This window comes from Cordyceps fumosorosea (assembly GCF_001636725.1).
Source record: "Cordyceps fumosorosea ARSEF 2679 chromosome Unknown scaffold_39, whole genome shotgun sequence".
Lineage (NCBI taxonomy): Eukaryota > Fungi > Ascomycota > Sordariomycetes > Hypocreales > Cordycipitaceae > Cordyceps > Cordyceps fumosorosea.
In genome coordinates, this window is record NW_017387339.1 from 138613 (window position 1) to 159914 (window position 21302).

Genomic DNA, 21302 nt, shown 5'->3' on the forward strand with positions numbered 1-21302 from the left:
GGCCGGCCAGCACTAAGTTAGCATCGCCCGCCTCGTCGGCAAGCTTGTGAGACAGTAAGACATTTGCAGTTGCAGGGGGCGGAAAAACTCCTCGAGGCCGTATCCGGGCAGAACACTGCCTGGCTTCCAGGGCTTCCAAGCTAACTAAACAAGTATGGTAGCAGCGTCATGCATGGATGGACCAACGGGGCGCCGCCCATTGGTCATTTGGTGGCTCAGCTCGGGTTAGGGAAGATTTGCAGGGGCCGTTCATTGCGGGGGAGTCGGGACGGGGAGGTAGGCACTGAGCACCAGTGAGGAACTAGCCCGGGATTTCGATGTTCTGTCGGTCCCTTGCTTAACAACTCTTGGCCTGTGATTGCCTCAGAGGAAGAACGAGGCGGACCTGTCTCCCTTCTTCTTCCTCCCCGTGCTGTCTTGATCCGGGAAAATAGTGCGCAAGCTCTGGACTCAGGCCGACTCCGCAAAGTCGGGGTCGGTCATCGGTCATCGGTCATTCTTCCATCTGCCCACTGATCGGCCGCCTATTGATAAAAGTAAAAAACCAACGTGGCCTGATCGGTCTCTTGCAACACTGCCTCGCAGCCAGGCATCCGTCTTTTTTTGTAATGGGCATCAGGCTGAGTGCTGCTGTCAAGGTATCAATGACGTATCCTGTTTCTTGCGACGTATCATGCATACTGGTAAACGTGAATCAATCTCGGCCGGGGAGGAGAGTTGCACCGCGGCATGTTTCAGCTGACCCTTTTTCGCACCCTTTTCGCCTTGGCGACGCCCGATTTTGCCTCATATCGGGCCCCTAGGTCGCCGCTCCGAGGGGGACGCTGTGTTTCGTACAGTAGGTGGGTAGGCTCGACTAACATAGTTATTAGCATGCTCTGCCGTATGTTGACGAATCAGTAACGGTCAAACAGGCTGCTAATTTTGGCCAAGTGGGCATGACGGGCTTCTCACCCCAGCCTGTTTCAGCGACAAGCACAACAGATCAACCAACCCAACCACTCTGCAAAAAGTCCGCCCACCGACCTGTTTGTTTGGTGGGTGTTTGTGTTTCCAAGACCCAAGACATGTGAGGCGTTACATAATCGGATAATTGGGCGTTATCCTGGCCGACCGAGATCCTGGCCGAGCATAGCCTGGTGACCTCCGCGACGCGTCATGTCCACGCTCAAACCTCGCCTCCTACCCTGTAATGGTAAGCCGACGTCCGAATCCGTACAGACATCGACTACCCCGTCACCATACTTCGCGTGTTTGCCAAGTCGAGATGCTCCACCTTATTAGTCGACAGTTAGCAGTTAGCAGAAGTTACTATCCCCGACAATTCGGGCCGCATTGACTCTCTAATACAGCGCCCGCAGTATAGCTTTGACAGGTGGCGGAGGGCGGAAAGTTGGCTGCGGGGATGTGGGCGAAGCACGGATATAGTGAAGAAGAGAACCTCCTACCACCACACCCTTACGATTGATTGGTCCTATCAAAGAGTAACTGATGAACTCATATCGGTAGCTTGTGGGGTGCTCGGACGTCGGCCCTCGCGCTGTCCGTCTGCATGGATGTCTGTCTACCTTCCCCCTGCCCCTGTCCCAGCTGGTGGGTTACGGCCCGGTCTCCGTGAAGTGGCACGGACTAAAAATAATCGCGATAACACCACTTCTTTCTCGCAGTCTAGATCAACCCAAATTGTGGCTTGTTTTCATTGATTTTGAATATATGCGAGCTCTTGTTCTGTTACTCAATACTATGTAAACCAATCTGTGCGTTCCACCATCAGGCTACGGATATTACTTGCAAAAATCGCAGTAACGTCACAGCACATTGCTCGTACGCAGCACTACGGGCGTGAGATCCTTGTTACCTGGATCGACCGGGTTCCACAGCAGCTGCCAGACGTCCACGTCATTCGTGGTAGCGGCATAGAATGGGTTCTGGTAGCTGCCATTGACCCGAGCAAAGACCGTTTCCCCATACAACAGCAGATCCGCCGCAGACCCAGTCGAGCTGTTCGTGACGGCAACCCCCGCGTTCGCCGAACCGGGGCTGTCATACACCGGCAGCGCAAGTGCGCCGGAGCTGAAGTGAGGGTTCGGCGACTTGGTCGTGTTGGACGAGACCCGCCAAGGTGCAGACGGGGAGCCCTGGTCCCGAGTAACTAAGGAAAGAGAGCGTCAGGCGAGGCTCTTGCATGATGATCCGCCGGTTACGGGGACACCCTGAACCAATAATGTCGAAAACAGGACTTGTACTTACAGTAAATAGAGGTCATGTTGGACGGAGACGTAGCATTCGAAATCATAATGAACCCTATATGTATTAGTCTATAATTGTTCGAGAACCATCTGATTAGATGAAACCAACCATTCTTGTAATAGAGCTCGGCGGCCCCAAACAACCCAGTCGTGGTGTAACAAAGCAAGCTGAAGCTGTCATCAGCGGCCAGCGCGGCAGGAAGCATAGCGAAGGTAGCCAGAAGGCCTGTAAGCTTGGAATTCAAGGGAAACTTCATGATGAAGATTGTCCTTTTGTCTGAGGTAGCAATTGAAAGTTAAGACGAGGCTAAACAAGGTAAGAGGAGCTGACCGCGGATAGACAGATGCTGGTGCAACCATAGCTTCGCAAGGGGGCATTTCCAGCATATATACACCCTGCCTTTAGCAACTATAGATAGAGACTCGTCATCAACTTACGTCAACCAGAGATTGTCAAAGATATTGCGCTTTGATAATGGAAAATATGAAACTCCACCAACGCCCCGCACGTTCTTCGCGGGACAGCTGAGATATCCACGTCAGCTGAGATGGAGTCTGTCTGTGTGTTTCTGTTATTTTGCGAATTGCCGGCTGTGGAAACATGTTCCAAGGCTGGAGTTGCTCAGAGAAGAGGCTGATTGTACAATATATCGAGAAGAAACGACTGGGAATATGCCTGCAGCTGGCAGCCTGCAGCAGGAGCGGTGACGCGGAGGTCGAGAAAGACCGAGCGACGGCAGTTGTTGCGGAGGAGTTTCAAGAAAGTTGCATTGCGTAAGTCTGCAGATAGTATTGTCCGTCGTCTGGTATAAAGGAGTCGTGATAATCTGCATGTCTTGGAGTTTCAGTACAACTCATCCTTCAACTTACACCAAGCAAGTACAACCAACCCTGACAAGTCTCTCGTTTATCAACGAGAACCAGGCCGCGATGAATCTGGTCCTTCCATTCTTTTTTCTCTTTGCTCTTGCAATTTGCAACAATCCACGTTCTGTTTGCTCCGGGAACACTGCAGGCACAAGATCTCAGTGGTGTGATTACAGCATCGACACCAACTACTACGACCATGTCCCCGACACTGGAGTTGTGAGAGAGTACCATTTCGACTTGCAGCAGATCACTGCATCGCCGGATGGGTTCTCTCGCATCGCTTATGCGTTCAACGGGATGGTCCCGGGACCAACCATCGAGGCGGACTGGGGCGACACTGTTGTCGTCCACGTGTCCAACAACCTCACGCTGGCGCAGAACGGCACCTCTATCCACTTCCACGGCATCCGTCAAAACTACACTAATGAGATGGACGGCGTGACGGCTATTACGCAATGTCCAGTTCACGCCGGTGGATCAATGACTTATAAGTGGCGCGCCACGCAATACGGGACCTCGTGGTATCATTCCCACATTGGCCTGCAGGCCTGGGACGGCGCCTCCGGTGCTATCCGGATTAACGGGCCGACAACTGCCAACTATGACGTGGATAAGGGCACTATCTTGCTCTCGGACTGGACTCACCCGACCGCGAGCTCGCTGTACTCCTCTGCTTTGACGAATGGTCCTCCTTTCATCAGCAACGGCCTCATCAACGGCACCAACACGTGGAACAACTCTGGGACAGTCGTCGGGAATCGCTTCAGCACTTCATTCGAGGCAGGCAAGAGTTACCGGTTCGGGCTGATTAACGGTGCCCTCGACACACACTTCAAGTTTACGATTGACAACCATACCATGACTGTCATTGCAGCAGACTTTGTCCCCATTGTCCCATATCAGACTACTGTCCTTGACATTGCTATTGGTACGTCGTAACTTGAGTTCGCCTACTCAAACATGATAGCTGACTATTTCTTGCAATAGGTCAAAGGTATGACATTGTTGTTACTGCGGACCAGCAATCCGTGGCCGACAATTTCTGGATGCGTGCTCTGGTGCAGACAACTTGCTCCAACAACGACAACCCCGACGACATCCGGGGCATCATTCACTACGGAAGCGAGATTTCCACGCCAACCACCTCGGTATATGATTACGTCGATGGCTGTATCGACGAGCCAGTGGAAAGCTTGGTACCTCACGTGGCACTCAGCGCCGGAACTTCAGACCAGTCGAATCTGGAGCAAGTCTCCATCCTCAACTCCGATGGCGTCTTCCTTTGGGCTCTTAACAACACGTCCTTCTATGCCGACTGGGCCAACCCAACCCTGCTTCAGGTCTACAACAACGCGACCAACTTTACCACCCGGAGCCACGTCATTCAGCTCGACCAGGCGGACAGCTGGGTCTACGTCATCATCGAGGCGACCAACGGCGCCGCGCACCCCATCCACCTACACGGCCACGACTTTTACATCGTTGCACAGGGCTCCGGATCGTTTGACTCGTCGACGGATCTGTTCAGCCTCACCAATCCTATGCGCCGCGACGTGGCGATGCTGCCCGGCTCTGGACATCTGGTGCTGGCCTTTAAGACGGACAACCCCGGCGCGTGGCTGATGCACTGTCACATTGGGTGGCACACCAACATGGGACTGGCCCTTCAGTTCGTGGAAAGACAGGAGGAGGCTCGGAAGCTTATCAACTACGACTTTCTCAACGACACCTGCGCGGGCTGGAAGGAGTACGCCACGCTGGTTTCCCTTGAGCAGGAGATATACGACGACGGTATCTAAGCAAGCATCCAGTACATATTCGCAATAGGCCGATGAATATAAATGACTTCATCTTTCGTAATTGACAAGATTCTATTAATAGACGGTTCGTGTTCAGTCTGGTGCTCGTATTGTATAAACGTTGGTACAAAACTTCCGCCTGGTCTACTACACAAACTGCGTATCAGCCGTGCGGAACTTTTGACAACCCGCTGTACATTACGCTCTCCCTCCTAGAATTTCTTCATCTCTGAAAAAATGTCGAATAACAACTGTTGTCGTGTTACACGACACATGTATGATAGACGTCCTCGGAATCAGGTAGGCCCTACTTAGACTCCCCAAACACGATGACACCGTCACCAGCGTTGCTCGGCCCCTGCGCCGTGTCCAGTTCCAGCCTGATCGGTTCCCTGTCAACTCCTGCAACGAACCGTGCGGCAAAGAAACGTTTCGTAAACGGGCTGCCCCCATCGGTTACGGCCGTCAACAACCAGTAGTTACCCGTCATGTGCTCCAACACAAATGTGTGTCGAAACGACGCGTGTGGTCGCGGTCCGACAAGGACCGATCCGCCGGTGCCCGAGCCGTGCTGCGCCTCAGTAAATGCAACCTCGCCCCAGCCGGCATTCGTATAAGTGCCGACCAGCTGGTGCATGCCGAATGACGATGGCAGCGGAGGCTCGGGGCGGTTGGGGAAGAGGATTTCAACAGCCTTTTCCCTCGTCCACACCTCATCTCGGGAATTGTATCGATCTGTTGTCTCTCATGTTAGTACATATGGCGGTAGGTCCGTGTACAATTAGCGATTGACTAAGTGGGGTGGGTACTTACATTTTGCGAATATTGATTCTCTTGTTTGCCGGGGTCTCGACCTTGTCCTCAATTAGACGGTATACAACGTCAAGCTGCTGCCAATTGGCTGAAGCGGCTGTGTTCCCGAAGGTGACCACGCCGAACCTGACATCAGGCAGCCAGAACAGCTCTACGCCGTAAGAATGGAAGCCGCCTGGGTGGAACAATACTCTTTGGCCATGGATCGTGGTGCGCACCCACCCCAGCCCGTATAAAGTCGGTGCCATCTCATCCCAGGTCGCACCCCCCCCCCCCCCCCGATATCAAGATGGACACTCGGCAACAATGGCGCGCTCCTGTTGATGAGACATTTCACCACTTCACGTAGTCCTTGACAGACGAAATGACTGCGCCAGCGGCACTGAAATCCGTGAGGGTCATGTATCTACCCGGGTATACTTCCGCGCCGCTTCGTTCCACACATAACCGGCCGCCAGGTATCGATGCGGCGCCACCAGCGCGACTTCAACGTCGAAATACGTCGAGTCCATCCCCAGCGGGGTCCAGAGATGCTCGCGCAGCGCCCGGCCAAGCCACTGGCCAGTCACAGTCTCGAGCACGTGGCCCAGCGCGACGTACACGTAATTACAGTAGGACCACTGCACACGGGGTTCCTTGATCATTGCCAGGTTACGCAGGTTGCGCGTCACGTCCCACGGGAGCAGCTGCTCGCCGTCGCGAACGCGTAGCAGCCCCCAGTTATGACGACCCAGGCCGGTGCGGTGGCTCACGGAGTCGTTGAGTGTGACGTGCGCGGTTGCCCACTCGTCCTGCAAGACGAAGTCGTCGCAGATGATGGACGAGATGGGCGTCTCCCAGCCGCGAGAGAAGGCATCGGTGTAGTTGTTGGAGTGGATGAGCTGCGAAAGCAGCGCCGCTACCTGCGCCTTTGTCGTCGTCGAGCACGCGTACCAGAGTGTGTCGGCGGTAGCAAGCACGTCTGGGATTACGGTGTGTCCATAGCCCTGTACGAATTAGCCTCAGAAGATACAAGTCAGGCTGATTGTCCACGAGTAGCCTGATTCTTCGAGTATACCCACCTCGGTGTAGACGTCACCATCAACGCTGACCGACATACCCGGGACATGCCAGACGTCGAGGGACTCTTGCACAAATTGGGCGAATTCTCCATCTAAAGGATTTGACGGGATGCTAGGCGCTGCTATCGGCTTCCCTGTGTTATTGCTGGCTTTGAAAGCATATTTCGCGGCAACAGCGCGGAATATCGCATGGAAGTGTGTCAAGATGCACTAAGCACCTCGCCTTTTTTTTTTGGCGAGGAAGATAAAACAGAAACAATGTCTGCCTAGTCTCTCTTTATAACTAAAAGGATATACTGTTTTTTTCTTGCTTTATTTGAGTGGATTTTCATCTCTATCGAGTATTGGGTCTCTTTTTCTTTCCTAGATTGGCATCACGATCCACCAACCGTGAGGCAACCTAGGAAAGATGCTCAACTTTGTCGCGACACCGGCGTCGCGCAGCACCTGTTCGTGTATAATGCCGTCATCACGGAAGGGTCGAGACCGCATACATCGATGTACGTCTTGGGAAGGCCAGAATGACCGTGCGGGTGGTGAGCAGGCGCAAAGTAATGAGAGTTCAAGTCGGGCTTGTAACATTCTGTAGGGGCATTTAGCTCGACCGCTGAACATGTGCATCGCAGCTCGTTGCGAGAACGAAGACTTACCCGTCATGAAGTTTATCAGAGACTGGTTCAGAATGGGAGCATCCTTGTTCTGATCGCGGCTCAGCCACAGCCGTGCGTATTTGTCTGGTAATTTCTGCTCCGACGAGATGGTCTCGGGGACATTAAGATGGGCGCCTGTCAACGACGGCTGCAGGCTTCGGTCCCGCGCTTCAAGAGCCATGGAAGCAGCGATATTGCCGCCCGCTGAGCAACCCACTACGAGGAACGCCAGGGAAGGGCGCGCCTCCAAGGCGCTGTAGTTTTTGGCAACCTGTGCAAAGGTTAGCGCCCTGTCAACCTTCCAGTTCGTTGTTGCTTGGTTATAAATTAGAGCGACCTTGACATACCCACTCCAGGGCATCCCATGCATCCTTCTTCCCAGCTGAAAATGGATGCTCCGGTGCCAATCGATAATCGACATCAATGACGACGGCATCGTGGTCTCGCACGATGGTGCGGCAAAAGACTGCCGCCGTGTTGAGATCATCAAAAATGTATGCACCACCATGATAGTGAACGACGAGTGGCGACCTTCGGGCGGCTGGCGTCGCCGGGCGATACTAACGGAGCCTGATGCTGGTGCCGTCGCGGACACGGCAGTCGATGTCGGTCTCAAGTATACTCAGGGTCCGGCGCGGGCCGCTTAAAGCTTATGTTAGCGCGGATATGCGCAAGGGAATCAAGATTAAACAACTGCGATTGCTTTTGTAGAGTGTCACAGGACTCTACAGCCTGCCACGAGCCTGGTTAGTATACATCACGGTCAATCTGTTAAAACTACAACAGAGTAACTCCAGTAATGGCCGGAGCTTTCTCTCACTCACTTCCATTGAAGACCGGGTCACTGCGTGTCTACTGTTTGAAGAGACATGATGGAAGCCACCAGCAAGTCTGGCAGGCTCGATTAACCCACGAGAAACGATAAATTGTCTGGCGAGGTCATATTTCCTCCATGGCAGTAGTCAAAAGGATGTGTTAGGCGCTAGTAAGATACCGACTGCGTGTGCTCATGCTGGACCTTGTTGGCGGGGTATAATGGCAACGTGCGCCCGCACTCAAAGTCACGGGACGAGGCATCGGAGAAATAAGAACAAGCCTTCCACAGCTGATCCCTGTTCTTAACAACGAGTTTAAGAAAAGGAGGGTGGGAGAAGGCGTGAAGCATGCAGGCGCCCGAGTTGTACTAGCCAACGAGACAACTTGGAGCAGAGTGGTGGTCATCTGGGCTCTGCTACAGAACAAGCTTGAATCGGGCCGCCTTTGTTGTTCATTTACATACCACCTAACCGTAGTATGTAAATGAATCCCGCATATTACACGTGTCTAACTAGTGAAAATGAAGGGGCGTGAAGCTCGGGCTCTGTTTCGAACCGAACATCCGTCAAAGAAGAGACCCGGCGGACAGCGCACTGGGCTGAGAAATCGAGCCTGGAAGATATTCGAGGGAGATTTTAGCCTCTAGAGTCATCTTCCATCGGCATTTCGGGTTTCTACATATTACCGAATACATTGACTTATCGCCATGTGCCTTCTTCAGGCCTGGCCGGTGCGGTCATTCATCGCGAAGCCAAGCGTCGCTCCGTTGCCGTCAAATAATAGTCGCATGCATCCCTTCCCAAGTTTGGCTGATATGTAACAACAAATAGACCTTCAAATGACTGCAAGTCAAGCTAAAGCCTTGTTTGCCGTTGCACCCTCTATTATCACAACAAGCAGGTTCGCAAGCAAACTTGCTCACTTCGAGCCCACCCACCTTGAACCTTCACATACTTCATCATGGCCTTGATTTCCAGAGCCGACGCTGCTACCAACATGTTGTCTTTTTCCTCATACAACGACGAAAAGGCTACTACTATTGTCCTCCTTCATGGGGGATTTACATGCCGGCTTGAGTTTGCGCTCGTCGTCCCGCACCTCTCAGACTTCCACATCCTCGTCCCAGATCTCCCGCTGCACTCCGCCTCACGTCATGTTAAGCCAGGAACGGTGGACAATGCAGCAAATTTTGTTTCGCAGTTGATTCGCTCGCATGCTCGTGGCGGAAAAGCTCACGTTGTTGGTGTTTCCATGGGCGGTTACGTCGGCCAGTGCTTGGCACTGCACGAGCCGGACATGGTCCTGTCTCTTTTCGTGACTGGATCCGCCCCTCTTGCTGGAAAGCGCTTGTTTATGGCTCGCTGGCCAAGATTGACATACTTCATGATGATGTTCTTGCTACATGTGATTCCCACATGGCTGTACCGCTATCGCAGTGCGAGGGCTGGCTTGACGCTGAGTGACGAGCTGGTTGCCGCGATGAGGGGTAACGTGACTTGGGGGTTGATCAAAGATATGTTTCCGTGGGTCTTGAAATTTAACTTGGATCATATCTGTCGGTTGCAGGTGCGAGTGCTTTCTATCGCGGGAGCAAAGGGAGATGATGTGCCAACGATGATACGGACGGCTGAGGCACTCAAGACTAGGAAGACTACGCAAGACGAGGTCTGGCCCCAGGATGGCTCAGGAGGAATTGTCTTGACAAACGCTACACATGGGTGGGATGTACAATTTCCAGAGCTCTTTGCCCGAGGCGTGTCAGCTTGGGTTGGTGGAGAGGATTTGCCTGAAGAGTTTGAGAGACTTTGATCTCTTCGATAATGCATGCATTGACTTGCGACAGCGACGTCAGAGTGCATGCCTCCATCTCGATAGCATATTAAATTCATGCCACCATCATATACTATGACAAAGCCACGCTTAATTTGCATCAATGAAACTTGTCTTTGAACCAATTGCCAGATAGGCTGAGTTGACTGCGACGCCGTTCGAGGCTGGGAATGCAAGATGCAGCCTGGTCTGGGGTCTGGATCCGGGGTAAGTCGCGATGGATGTTGGGAGTGGCGCTTCTCAAGGCAGTGGCAGCAGTCACTACGATGACCGAAATACGGTACACGTCTTATAGGCGAAAGTTAATCTAGAAACTGAAGGCCGAACCTCATCTCCGAAATAGATATTTGACTGAGTGCTGAAGCCACTTCGGATGTCTTATCAAGCCTCTCCAGCGTGACTCTCTAGTCAACCACCCTGATCCGATATGGAACCAACTTTCACCTGGGAAATTGCAAGTTTGGAAGTACCAAAACTGGAAGAAGCACCTGAGTATGTTGCAATGGCAATCTATTCTTCCGAATTCCTAGTCAGCCTTTCCCCCACGAGCTACCTTAGCGCTAAGCTAGGCGCTGTAACCTGCCAGCAACAGAAGGGCTCCCCGCCACTGCGCAGGCTCATCTCTGTAATTGTCACAAGCTTGCTCCCCGTAGTAAGCCAAGTTTCATTTATATCTAATAAAGCCATGCCGTGATGCCGGTCAGGTGTGCAGCATACGACACTGCAGATAAGTCGTCGCAGCTAGAAAGCACTGCTTATATTGGACTTTCTGATACGTTACTTGTACAACTTCCTATTTGGGTCATCATGGCCTGCGATGGTGGACGCGGCGCGCGGCCTCAAAATATCGGACATCCAATGAGTTTTTTAGCAGGCCTGAAAATGAAGAAAGTCACGGAACTCCTGACAAGAGAGCCAGGGAGCTCAAGTATATAAAGTCATGACGCCGAAGGTCCGGATTTGCTGATGGACAAGATCACAACACAGCATATACTTACTTCCCCGAGCAGACATCAGCACCATATCAACCATGAAAGCAGCACTCGCAGCTTTGACTGTCCTTTGCTTGGGCGAATTAAGCTCTGCCCACATGCAGATGAGCTGGCCACCACCGTTCCGGTCCAAGTACAACCCCTACACGACGAGTGTCGACTACAACATGAACAGCCCGCTCGACGCCAACGGCGACAACTTTCCCTGCAAGGGATACCAGTCACTGCTGGGCACGCCGCAAGGCCAGTCTGTCGTCACCTGGCAGCCCGGGCAGTCGTACAACATGACCATTGTTGGCGGCGCGACGCACGGCGGCGGCAGCTGCCAGGCGTCCCTCTCCTACGACCGCGGCGCGACTTGGACCGTCGTCCATTCGTACATTGGCGGCTGCCCACTCACCGCGAACTGGGTCTTCACGCTGCCGAATGACACGCCTACTGGAGACACTGTCCTATTTGCCTGGTCGTGGTTTAACAAGATTGGCAACCGCGAGATGTACATGAACTGTGCGCATGTGACCATTGCGGGAGGCGGAGGCGGCGGCGGAGGCGGGTCGAATTCGAAGCGGGATGCAGGGGATGCCTTTGCAAGCCGCCCTGCCATGTTCGTTGCTAATGTAAACAACGGCTGTGGTACGTCAGAGGGCTGCGATGTCGACTTTCCAGAGCCTGGCCCAGATGTGGATAATATTTCTTCAAAGACATGCCCTCCTGTGGGCAATTGTAGCTGAGGCTATTCCCACATGGGTTTTTGTATGTATTGTCAGATATAAGTTGAGCTGATAAAGACAAGAAAGACAGAAAAAAATAGAAAGGGGGGTTTTTTTTTTTAAAAAAAAAATAAGAAACCTCAGCGCGGGACACGACTTTTGAAAGTGACCTCGGTACTGCAACACGACAGAGTGCCGGGCCATCGGCACCTGTCACTGCATACCTATTTCGGTAGCCTGAGAATGTCTGTACCGGAGCAATTCCCATGGTTCGCCGATGGTCCGAGTTTGGCTGGAATCCATCTTGATTCCAAGTGGCCCCAATTCCATGGTGGACTGATGGCTGGTTTGCCATATCCGGTCCGCGTCGTCGGCCTCCCGAGCTACCCAGGAGGCTGATGCCCCGCCAAAGCACGCCATCGCGGCATTTGGCCAATTAATTGCTTTGCTCGTCTGAGCGCCGTCTCGCGTCTGCTTGTGTCGTCCATGACAAAGTAGCCAGGCTCATTACAGATCAGATTCTGGAAGCTAAGTCAAATTAACGGTAGCTATATATTCCCAGCTATCCATACCTTGGCTTCCACTGGACTTGGCTCGATAACCCTCTCCTCCCCCCCATTACATCACCACCACCCACTCCACCAAAGCCAAGCGCAGAAATCCCTTCTCTTCTCTCACCAGCTATCAACCAACAACAAAAATACCCCAAAAAAAGCTCGCAACCATGTCCATCATCGACATCAAGACCAAGGCGCAGTTCGACGACCTCATCCGAAAGACGCCCTACGTCGCCCTCCAGGCCCACGCCACTTGGTGCGGCCCCTGCAAGGCCATCTCGCCCTTCTTCACCAAGTTCGCCACTTCGCTCAGCGTACCCGACAAGTACACCTTTGCGCGCTTCGACACCGACGACGTGCCCGACCTTGCCTTTGAGCTCGGCATCCGCTCCATTCCCGCCTTCTTCTTCTTCGAAAACGGCGACAAGGCCAACGACCTGACCGGCCCCAATCCCCCGGCCCTGCAAAAGGCCGCCGAGGATCTGTCCACTAAGGCCAAGGCCGGCGGTGACGCTGTGAGTGCCACCACCACCACGACTGCAGCCCATTCTTCTTCGCATCTCTAATTGGGGACGGTCCTCCGCGTGCATACAGTTCTCAACCAAGGAGGAGTTCTAAACGCCGACGCCTCGCCGCGATCACAACACACCCACACCCGAAATACTGCTACAGACTCACAATATTTTATACCCAGCGAGGAAACAAACATCGGGCCGGCCGCAGAGATGTCTCACAGCTAGCGCATGCTGTAGTTAGCCTCCTAATTGTAGAAAATACAAAAACAATTGGAACATCTCGCGCCCGAAGTCGGCGTCAAGCCGACATGATCAAGACCACATCAAGAGCGCCTCTTTCACGTTATCCATCACATCCATTGCCAAAACATGGAAAATGCTAGATTCAGCGCTATCCAACTCCACGCTATATATCATGGAAATTTTAACAAAAAGAAATGCTCCCAGTCATGGGTAAATGAGTAAAGACTCTCCCCGTCCGCGGCATATCCAAGTTGACACCGTAGGTCCACCTTCATCACAATCATTCTACCTCATCCCTCACCTCACTATCAGCCTACTCTACTCACTGACTTCACTCGAGGTTCCGCTCAGCTGACCCACCCCCGAGTCGGTCCGCTTCTTCCCTGGAGATTCTTGACGTCTCTTGCCACCGAGAAGCGCATTCCGCTGTGCCTGTTCGTGGCTGGCCGCCTGTGGGGGTATCTCCGGCTCTGCGTTGCGTGTTGCCGATACGGACACGCCAGGAAGAATAGAACGCCGTCGAGCGCTTTCGTCTCCGCTTGCAGCCAGTCGTCGCGTGTCATTCGTGGCAACGCTGCGACGGTGCTCATGGCCCGATCGCTCTGTTGATGTGCTTGTTCGATGAGACCCATTGGTATTCGGCATTTCAGCTACGGCGCTACTATTCGTCACGTTGCGTAGGCCGGAAATCCCTCCCCGCCAGCGACTGAGGTTCCAGAAGCTGCCATCGCGGCCGTCTTCCTGAGTACCGGGGTCCGAAGCGCTCACCAGGCTAAAGCTTGGCGTGGGTGGAATAGTAGGTCCTTTGTCGGGATCCTTGATCTTGGCAGCGACTTGGATATGATCTGGCTTCGCGGATGTTGTTCGACCTCGCCTCTGCAAGTTGCTATTGCTCCTCTTTCGAGATGGCGGCGTGGCAATGTATGGCTGCTTTCTCGCCTCTGACGCAAGATTTGAGGCCGACACATTGAGCGGGGAACGTACAACGCTCTTGGACGGTGAAATCGAGCGCTCACTCCGCGTCGTTGGCGTTCCGACCGAGGCTCGTCCACCTTCAATATCCTGTCGCCAGCTCATGATTCTATCTGAAGCAATCTGGCTTGGCACTAGGCTGCCGCTCGTGCTCAGTGACCCACGTCGAGAATGAACACGGCTACCACCGCTTGTCCTCGTCGCGAGGCTAGAACTCCGACCAACGCCACCCGCAACCTTGCCAGAAAACTTGGAACCCGTTTCCCACAGGCTTTGGTGCCGCTTCACCGCCGCGCAGTCTTGTCTGAAGACCTTGATGATACCCTTGCGATCAGCGGTAATGATAATGTTGCCATTCTTGTGCTTCGATCGTTCCAGGTAAGCAGGACTCTCGGTTTGTTTCCTAACGCTGCCCGGCACATCCGAGTGAGTCACTTCTGAAAGAGCGCTCTGGCTGACGGTGGCCTCGCTCAGGCTCATCAGCGTCACTGGTGGTGGATTGCACAAATCATAAATCGGGTCGCCAGAGGCGCCTAGGAGTTGCTTGGTTGCGATGGGGGCCATGAGAGCGACCGTCACCACCTCAGGATGTGCATCAAAGCACTCATAAGGCTGCTTGTCGCGGACCTCAAGCTCATGGTGTGAAATGTCCCATATGTACGCTTTTCGATCTTCGCTGCCAGACGTCACAAATTGCCCGTCATCGCTGAACCGCGCGTGAATCTGACTTGACATGTTTTCGTGGCCTTTGAACTTGGCTTCAAGCATCCGCGTCTTCAAACTGTAAATGCGCACACGAGAGTCATTTGAGCTGATCAAAACCTTTACATCCGCCTGGTGGAATCCGCGAGCAAGAACTGCCTTCGTGCGAATTCCGGTAATTTTGCTGCCCTTTGCATTTTTACCCCGGGATGAACGCACATGAATCTGCCACGGATTTTGAAGCCCTTCCGTCTCGTAAAAGATGCAAATGCCGCTAAGAAGACCGCAGATGGCTGTCTTGCCATTTGGCGTAAACGCCACGGCGGTAATGAATTCTCCTGTCTGCGTAGAGAAGGCGACGGCTTTGTCGGGTATACTCCACAGCCGCAGCTGCTCATCCAAAGATCCAGCGAGAAAGAAACGATCGTCGGTTGGATGGAACGAGATGGACGTGACGAGATCATCATGCTTAAAGGTGCACAGGCTTTCCTGACGGCTGAGATGCCACAGTTGCACCGTCTTATCCATGGAAGAAGACAGCAGAAAATTGTTCTTGCTCCAGCTTAGAGCCAGGACTTCCCCGCCGTGGCCCTCAAATTCGCGGATAGGCTCGCTCCGGAAAACGGGCGCACTCAGCCGTTCATGCTTAGAACGGTTGTCTTTCTCGTCATCGTCCTGCTCCTGTTCCTCTTCATAAGCTCTTCGCTCCTCGGGCGTCGAGAGAACGGCGTAGACGCGAACAACATGGTCCATGCCCGCAACTGCTAGATAACGACCATCGATACTGAACTCGGCCGCCCATATAGCATTGCCTCCTTTGAGAATTTTGCTGCCAACAACGGTAGCGGGTGCATGCTTGGAGGGGCTACCCGCTTTCTTGGCGCTGCTAAGCTCTTGGGCAAGAAACAAGTGGTTAAAGCTGCGAGACTTCTTGTTGTGTGCCTTGACCCGGATATAGCGAGGCGGTTCCTTGTGCATCGGCAAATAACCGCCTCCGGCGCCCATGACGGTAGTCAAAGCTCGGGCATTGGTTCCATCGGTGCGAGCATGTTCGCCGAAGTCCGAGTCCGAGTCGGCGTCGTCTTCCTTTCTGAACGGTGCGCGAATAGACAGCCGACTTAGAAATGATGGGCCCTTCTTGCGCTCCTTGATACTATCAGGGCGCGCGCTAGGGTTTGAGTCGTGGCTGAGGCGGCCAATACTGTCGGGGGCCGGGCTATCAGGTCTGCCGGCATTGAGAAGACGTTGCGCGATGGTGGGTTCCGTACTGCTATTTGTTCGAAGGTATATTTGCTATACAAGTCAATATATATACGCGTCCGTCCAGGCACCAGGATGCATACCGTACTGAGAGGATCCAAACCAGAGCCGTGGCCCTGGTTCGACGTGCTGGGTTTTAATGTATTTTTAGTCGATGGGTTCTCTTTGGTAACTGGCGGGCCGACGCTTCGGGAGTGCTTAGAGGTAGGGCGTCGACTAAGAATTGGACTGAGGGATTCGTTTGCATTCTCGTCAACTAATAGCAAATTAGTACAGAGATTCCTGTCGGAATTGGTACCAGGACTGACCTGATGGCGATTTGGTGGGCGGTCGTGCGCGGCGATCTTGCTCCCTGGCCGAGTGCAGATCGCTAGCTAACGAAGGCGAAGAAACGTCGGTAGTCATGTTTCCATAATAGCAACGAGCAATTGGTAGCGCAGGCGCAGTGTCAATTTGCTAGCATCGCGAAACCAGAAACCGAAGGGATCCTGACGAAAGCAAAGCAAGAAGAGGGGAAGAAAATCTCGTCGTGGAAATGACCTGACCGCTGTCACGAGCGTCGCCGTAAACTCGTTAGCTGTTCGGAGGTCTGGTAGTCTCCGTAGCCGTGAGATCCGCAAGGTGAAAATGATAACGGCGGAGTTTGGGTGCCAGGGGGCAAGCATCCAGGTTCGGGATAGTAGAGGAGCCTGCAATTGAATCCCCAAGCGTAGATGATGAGGAGGAGCGACGCAGTTGCGTTGGCTGTGGTATCTATCTATGACGGAGGCGACGTTTCGGTGCGACGCAGTCCGGATAGAGTTGTTGCTGGAAGGCTGAATAAGATTAAGCTTTGGCGGAGTAGTGTACGCTTAGGGGCAGGCTGGCGGTCAATGAGAAGAAGCAGAGACGAGACAGTGAGAAGCAAGAATAAATCGGCAAGAATAGAGATAGACGTGGCGAATATGTCAATGGGGGGAAGAGAGAGATCGCAAACAGGGAACCGTTTCGATGATGCGGCTGGCAGCTGGTTGGGGTCGTGTTGTGCAGCCATAACGCCGACGCACGCTACTTTTTGTACAGTCGATTTTGAAATTTGCATAGTCACCTCCATCATCGTTATCATCGCTATTCTCACTATCTCCTCGCTATATCCTCGCTATCCTTACCATCCCTATATCCTTATCACCCTCACTATTATCGCTCTTCAGCGCTGGCCTTCTTAACAGTAGCATCGTGGGCGCTGGGGAGCTATGTATGTTAGCTAGCGCAATAGAGCCTCCAGCGGGAGTGCCTCGTGCAATACCCTACATTGTATGTACTAGCGCGACTGTGCAAATTTCAAACCGACCATGCAAAAAGCAGCGTTCAACCCCGGCAACACTCACACACCACACCACATTGCTGATGGAGGGGCACCAGTCAGCCCGCGCTATTTTGGGCAGCCTGACTGGTACCTGCTAACGGAGCTTGTCTCTCACACTGTCACCCTCCACTAATAACAGCTAAGGTACATAGAGACCTATGTATGTACCTACATCGTACATACATACATGCACTGGGTGGCAACATGTATTTGACCCCTTCATGGTACCTAGCCTAAAGAAGACGGATAAGATGCTGCTGCTTTAATTAGGCGAGCACTAACCCCAACCACAATGCAGTTACAGTGGACTTACAGGGGATGATCCTAAGTAACCGCTAATGAATAAAAAGCGGCATGTAATTGCCCTATTTAGGTTAGTAGGTTTTGTAAAAAGCTACCACGATGGGGTCGAATACTTGTTGCCACCCACTGGAGGTATGGCGGCCACACCTATCATTCAAGCCCCAGGCTGCCATCTGAAACTTCAAAGAGCGAGTGGTGCGCCCCGTTGCTCCATCAAGATGGATCCATGTCAGCAGCGCGATGGTACTGTACGGTCGGGCGACCGGACCAGCCTCCTTAATTACAACTTGTGGCAGCGTCTCGGTTTCGCTCAGGAAGTCAATATTGACAGTTGCAGAAAGTGGAATAACAGCTAGGCGAATAAGTAGCGAGCGCCACCATCCGTCGTCACAAACCGCCCGTCACACACAGAGCCTTGCGGGAATGCCAAGAAGCCATCGAGCCAACATGCTTCAAAGGCGGGCAACTACAGCGAACAGGCTGGGAGAGCAGCCTCGACGATTGTCACCGCCTCAATAATGCCATGTGTGTGCGTCGATGGCTGCTGCGTCTGCGGCTTACTTACAGCTCCGAGCTGAGTAGCCAAAGCCAAACTAGTGTTACAAGGGAGAGCTTATCCCATAGTTATCCCTTTTCTTCCCGTTTGATCTAGAACCAATGGAGCTGCCCGCAGTACTGGCCCACGGGCGATTGGCAGCGCAGAAAGCCGAGGACAAAAATGGTGGGCTGCCCTCTGCCACGCGTACCACTCCAGGGTCATCGCATTCGAGTGTGAGCAGATCCGAGCACACGACGTACATGATGCGCCTCGTGTGACTGGCCATCGACTCACACTTTGTGACTTTACTATCCGTACTTGAACAATTATTAGTCTACTTTGGCAGATGAGTAAGATGGCCCTGAAGAGTCTTGACCATCATCATGACATAATACTACTGCAGAGGTTTCCACAAGGCTGGGCTTGGCACTATAGAGCAAGATGTGACAACGAACCTTTGAGAAGTTGTACGTTTCTTTTGGCTTTTGGATGTGGAATTTTGAGTCGCCGCGGTTGACTGAAGCCATCCCCGACGTCGTGATGAAATCCCGCCATCCGCACACCCTCCCCTAAAATGCTGCCCTTGCCCCTTGCAATTGTCCCACGAAGCATAAAAAAAGTATGCGTACGTACCTGACTATTGTTACCGCTCATTTAATAAAATCGATTCGCATCGTGCGCACCACTTGCTTCTATTGCCGCGCAGCCCTCCGGCCCTTGGGGGGGCTTTTAACACAGGGCACATCAACCCGTACTATGCTCAACCACTACATACCATGACTCTTCATTACTCCCAAGGCTCATCAGCTGCACCCTGCCATGGAACTGGCCTCTCGTGGCCGCAATGGCCGCCGTCAGCCCGTCCACCGAACGGTGCCACACAGCATGCCGCAGCCGCGCATTCGGTACTGGTGATTCAAACCCCTCGCTCGTCTAGCCCAACATGTGGCCGGCACACTTAAACCCCGCCGTCTTGACCTGCGGCTATAGTGTCTTGTTCAGCAGCGATACAATCTGCTCAAATTTGGACGGCGATACCAGCGGCTGCGTTGCGCTGGCCGTGTCCAAAAACCGCGCGTCAGTCTATCCAATTCTTGAGTCCCGTCGCTGCATTTAATAATTAAGCTTACAAAGAAGGGTGCCCCTCTAATGACGAGTAAGTGGCTCAGATGGCGAGACACAATACCCAAATGAGCCCGTAATAGCACTGACAAGAACAAATTGCACTCGGTCGTAGGGTACGTAACCCGTACACTGGATGAGCTTTTTGACGTGTACCGTTGGCTTGTCGTATGGCGGGCTATCGACCCTGCCAACCGATTGTTGTTACCCTACATCGAGGGACGAGAGCCAGAGGGATGGGAAGAACGCTAGGATCTGGCGGCGGTCTTGACCACAACTCGATTAACTAGAAATAGTAAAGATAAATCCAAACTTTGGAAATAATATCTGCACCCGTAGCCTGCCTTTAACACGATCTGTCTTCTACTCGCTATTAAAAATCACTTCGCCTGGTGGTGCGCCACACTTGACAGCGCCACCCCCACTACAGTCGTGCATGATTCTGAACTTGACAGCGCCTAATAAATCATCCTCGCTTGGTTATGGAGGGGTAACCATTCAACAACTTTTTATCCTTGACCCGCCTGACCGCATAGACAAATTCCCTGACCGACAACTGCCTTTGCTTGTGGACGACACAGATGCGCTCATACCAATAACACCAATATTTAGACGCATACAATAGCCGCCAACATGAAGCTGCTGTCGCAAAAGCAGTTCAAAGACGTTGAGGAGGAACAGGTGACTCTCCAACCTGAAGAGCCAGAGGATATGGTAACAATTTCAACGCCTCTGGGTGTGCCCAAGACGCATATCCTCGCCATGCTAACTTGCATAGTGGCACGCATACAACCTTATCGTCGTTGGCGACCGAGTCCGTGGCCATGCTATTCGAAAGGTCAGCATCCAGAACAACGGCACCGGTGCCGCTCAATCGGAGCGTGTTCACGTCGACCTCACCGTTAAAGTCAAGTCGCTATTCTTCGACCCAGCTGCCTCATCGCTTCGTGTCTCTGGCATCGTATGCTCGGAAAACGATCACGCGCCCATGGGCTCGCACCATACTCTCGATCTCGAGGTCGACCGCCCGTTTACCCTGATCAAGGCTCAAGGATGGGATAGTGTCGCCCGCGAAGCACTCGCACAAGGTCTGGGCGACGACCGCAACCGCGCAACCGCCTCAATCGTCATGCAGGAAGGCCTTGCAAATATCTGCCTGATTACCGAGTTCAGAACAATATTCAAGGCCCGCGTGGATCATGTGGTGCCGAAAAAGAGAGACGCGGTTGCCACGCAGGACGCTGGCATAAAGAAATTCTACGACAAGACCCTAGCCACCCTTCTTCGCTCAATAGACTTTGCCGCACCGCGCCCGCTGCTGCTCGCAAGTCCGGGCTTCATCGCCACCGACTTCAAAGATTATATTGCACAACAGGGCCGAGACAAGTCCGACAAGATCTTAACCGCGGTCGCCAAGCAGGCCACCGTCATTCACTCCAACTCTGGTCACATGCATAGCCTGCGCGAAGTACTCAAGAGCCCCGCGGTCATGGCTCAGATGCGCGACATGAATTTCGCCAAGGAGGCCCAGTTCATGGATAAGTTCTTCGAGCTGCTCAAGTGCGACGACGGCCGAGCCTGGTACGGCGCCCACGCCGTCAGCAAAGCCATTGCGGACGGCGCAGTTGGCCCCGGCGGTGGCACGTTGCTCATTAACAACTCGCTCTTCCGCAGCAACGACCTGGCGGTGCGGAAACAGTACGTCGCGCTTGTCGACAAGGTCAAGTTGGACGGCGGCGAAACCCGAGTGCTCAGCAGCGACCACGAAAGTGGTCAGCGCCTTAAAATGCTGGGTGATATCGCAGCGATTTTGAATTATCCAATGCACGACCTAGACGAGGATGATGAAGAAGAAGAGGCACACCCAGCAGTGGATAGAACCCGACATGAAGAAGACGACGTGGGCATGTTAGATAGCGTTATTTAAGCGCTGAATATAAAAGGATAAAGCGGGT

The 21302-nt window shown here is 53.1% G+C and overlaps 7 protein-coding genes across 7 annotated transcripts; 4 read left to right on the forward strand and 3 right to left on the reverse strand.

Moving 5' to 3' along the window:
- Positions 1–1808: 1808 nt before the first annotated feature.
- Positions 1809–2506, reverse strand: ISF_09009 (hypothetical protein; the record flags this gene model as incomplete). The annotated part of the gene is made up of 3 exons (XM_018852612.1): positions 1809–2152; positions 2251–2304; positions 2359–2506. 3 exons carry the CDS (start codon positions 2504–2506, stop codon positions 1809–1811), a joined length of 546 nt encoding a protein of 181 aa, XP_018700240.1.
- A 673-nt stretch (positions 2507–3179) lies between these two features.
- ISF_09010 (Multicopper oxidase, type 3) lies at positions 3180–4918 on the forward strand (the record flags this gene model as incomplete). The annotated part of the gene is made up of 2 exons (XM_018852613.1): positions 3180–4047; positions 4107–4918. The coding sequence occupies 2 exons, from the start codon at positions 3180–3182 to the stop codon at positions 4916–4918; spliced, it is 1680 nt and encodes a 559-aa protein (XP_018700241.1).
- Positions 4919–5225: 307 nt separating this feature from the next.
- On the reverse strand, positions 5226–8272 carry ISF_09011 (Beta-lactamase-type transpeptidase fold domain containing protein; the record flags this gene model as incomplete). Its single annotated transcript, XM_018852614.1, has 6 exons — positions 5226–5653; positions 6180–6717; positions 7287–7375; positions 7443–7713; positions 7790–8002; positions 8267–8272. 6 exons carry the CDS (start codon positions 8270–8272, stop codon positions 5226–5228), a joined length of 1545 nt encoding a protein of 514 aa, XP_018700242.1.
- Positions 8273–11118: 2846 nt separating this feature from the next.
- On the forward strand, positions 11119–11811 carry ISF_09012 (hypothetical protein; the record flags this gene model as incomplete). The annotated part of the gene is made up of 1 exon (XM_018852615.1): positions 11119–11811. The coding sequence occupies one exon, from the start codon at positions 11119–11121 to the stop codon at positions 11809–11811; it is 693 nt and encodes a 230-aa protein (XP_018700243.1).
- A 703-nt stretch (positions 11812–12514) lies between these two features.
- ISF_09013 (thioredoxin M-type) lies at positions 12515–12913 on the forward strand (the record flags this gene model as incomplete). The annotated part of the gene is made up of 1 exon (XM_018852616.1): positions 12515–12913. One exon carries the CDS (start codon positions 12515–12517, stop codon positions 12911–12913), a length of 399 nt encoding a protein of 132 aa, XP_018700244.1.
- Positions 12914–13423: 510 nt separating this feature from the next.
- Positions 13424–16444, reverse strand: ISF_09014 (WD repeat containing protein 44; the record flags this gene model as incomplete). The annotated part of the gene is made up of 3 exons (XM_018852617.1): positions 13424–16072; positions 16123–16295; positions 16348–16444. The coding sequence occupies 3 exons, from the start codon at positions 16442–16444 to the stop codon at positions 13424–13426; spliced, it is 2919 nt and encodes a 972-aa protein (XP_018700245.1).
- A 3536-nt stretch (positions 16445–19980) lies between these two features.
- ISF_09015 (Translation release factor pelota-like protein) lies at positions 19981–21274 on the forward strand (the record flags this gene model as incomplete). Its single annotated transcript, XM_018852618.1, has 2 exons — positions 19981–20061; positions 20126–21274. The coding sequence occupies 2 exons, from the start codon at positions 19981–19983 to the stop codon at positions 21272–21274; spliced, it is 1230 nt and encodes a 409-aa protein (XP_018700246.1).
- Positions 21275–21302: the final 28 nt, after the last annotated feature.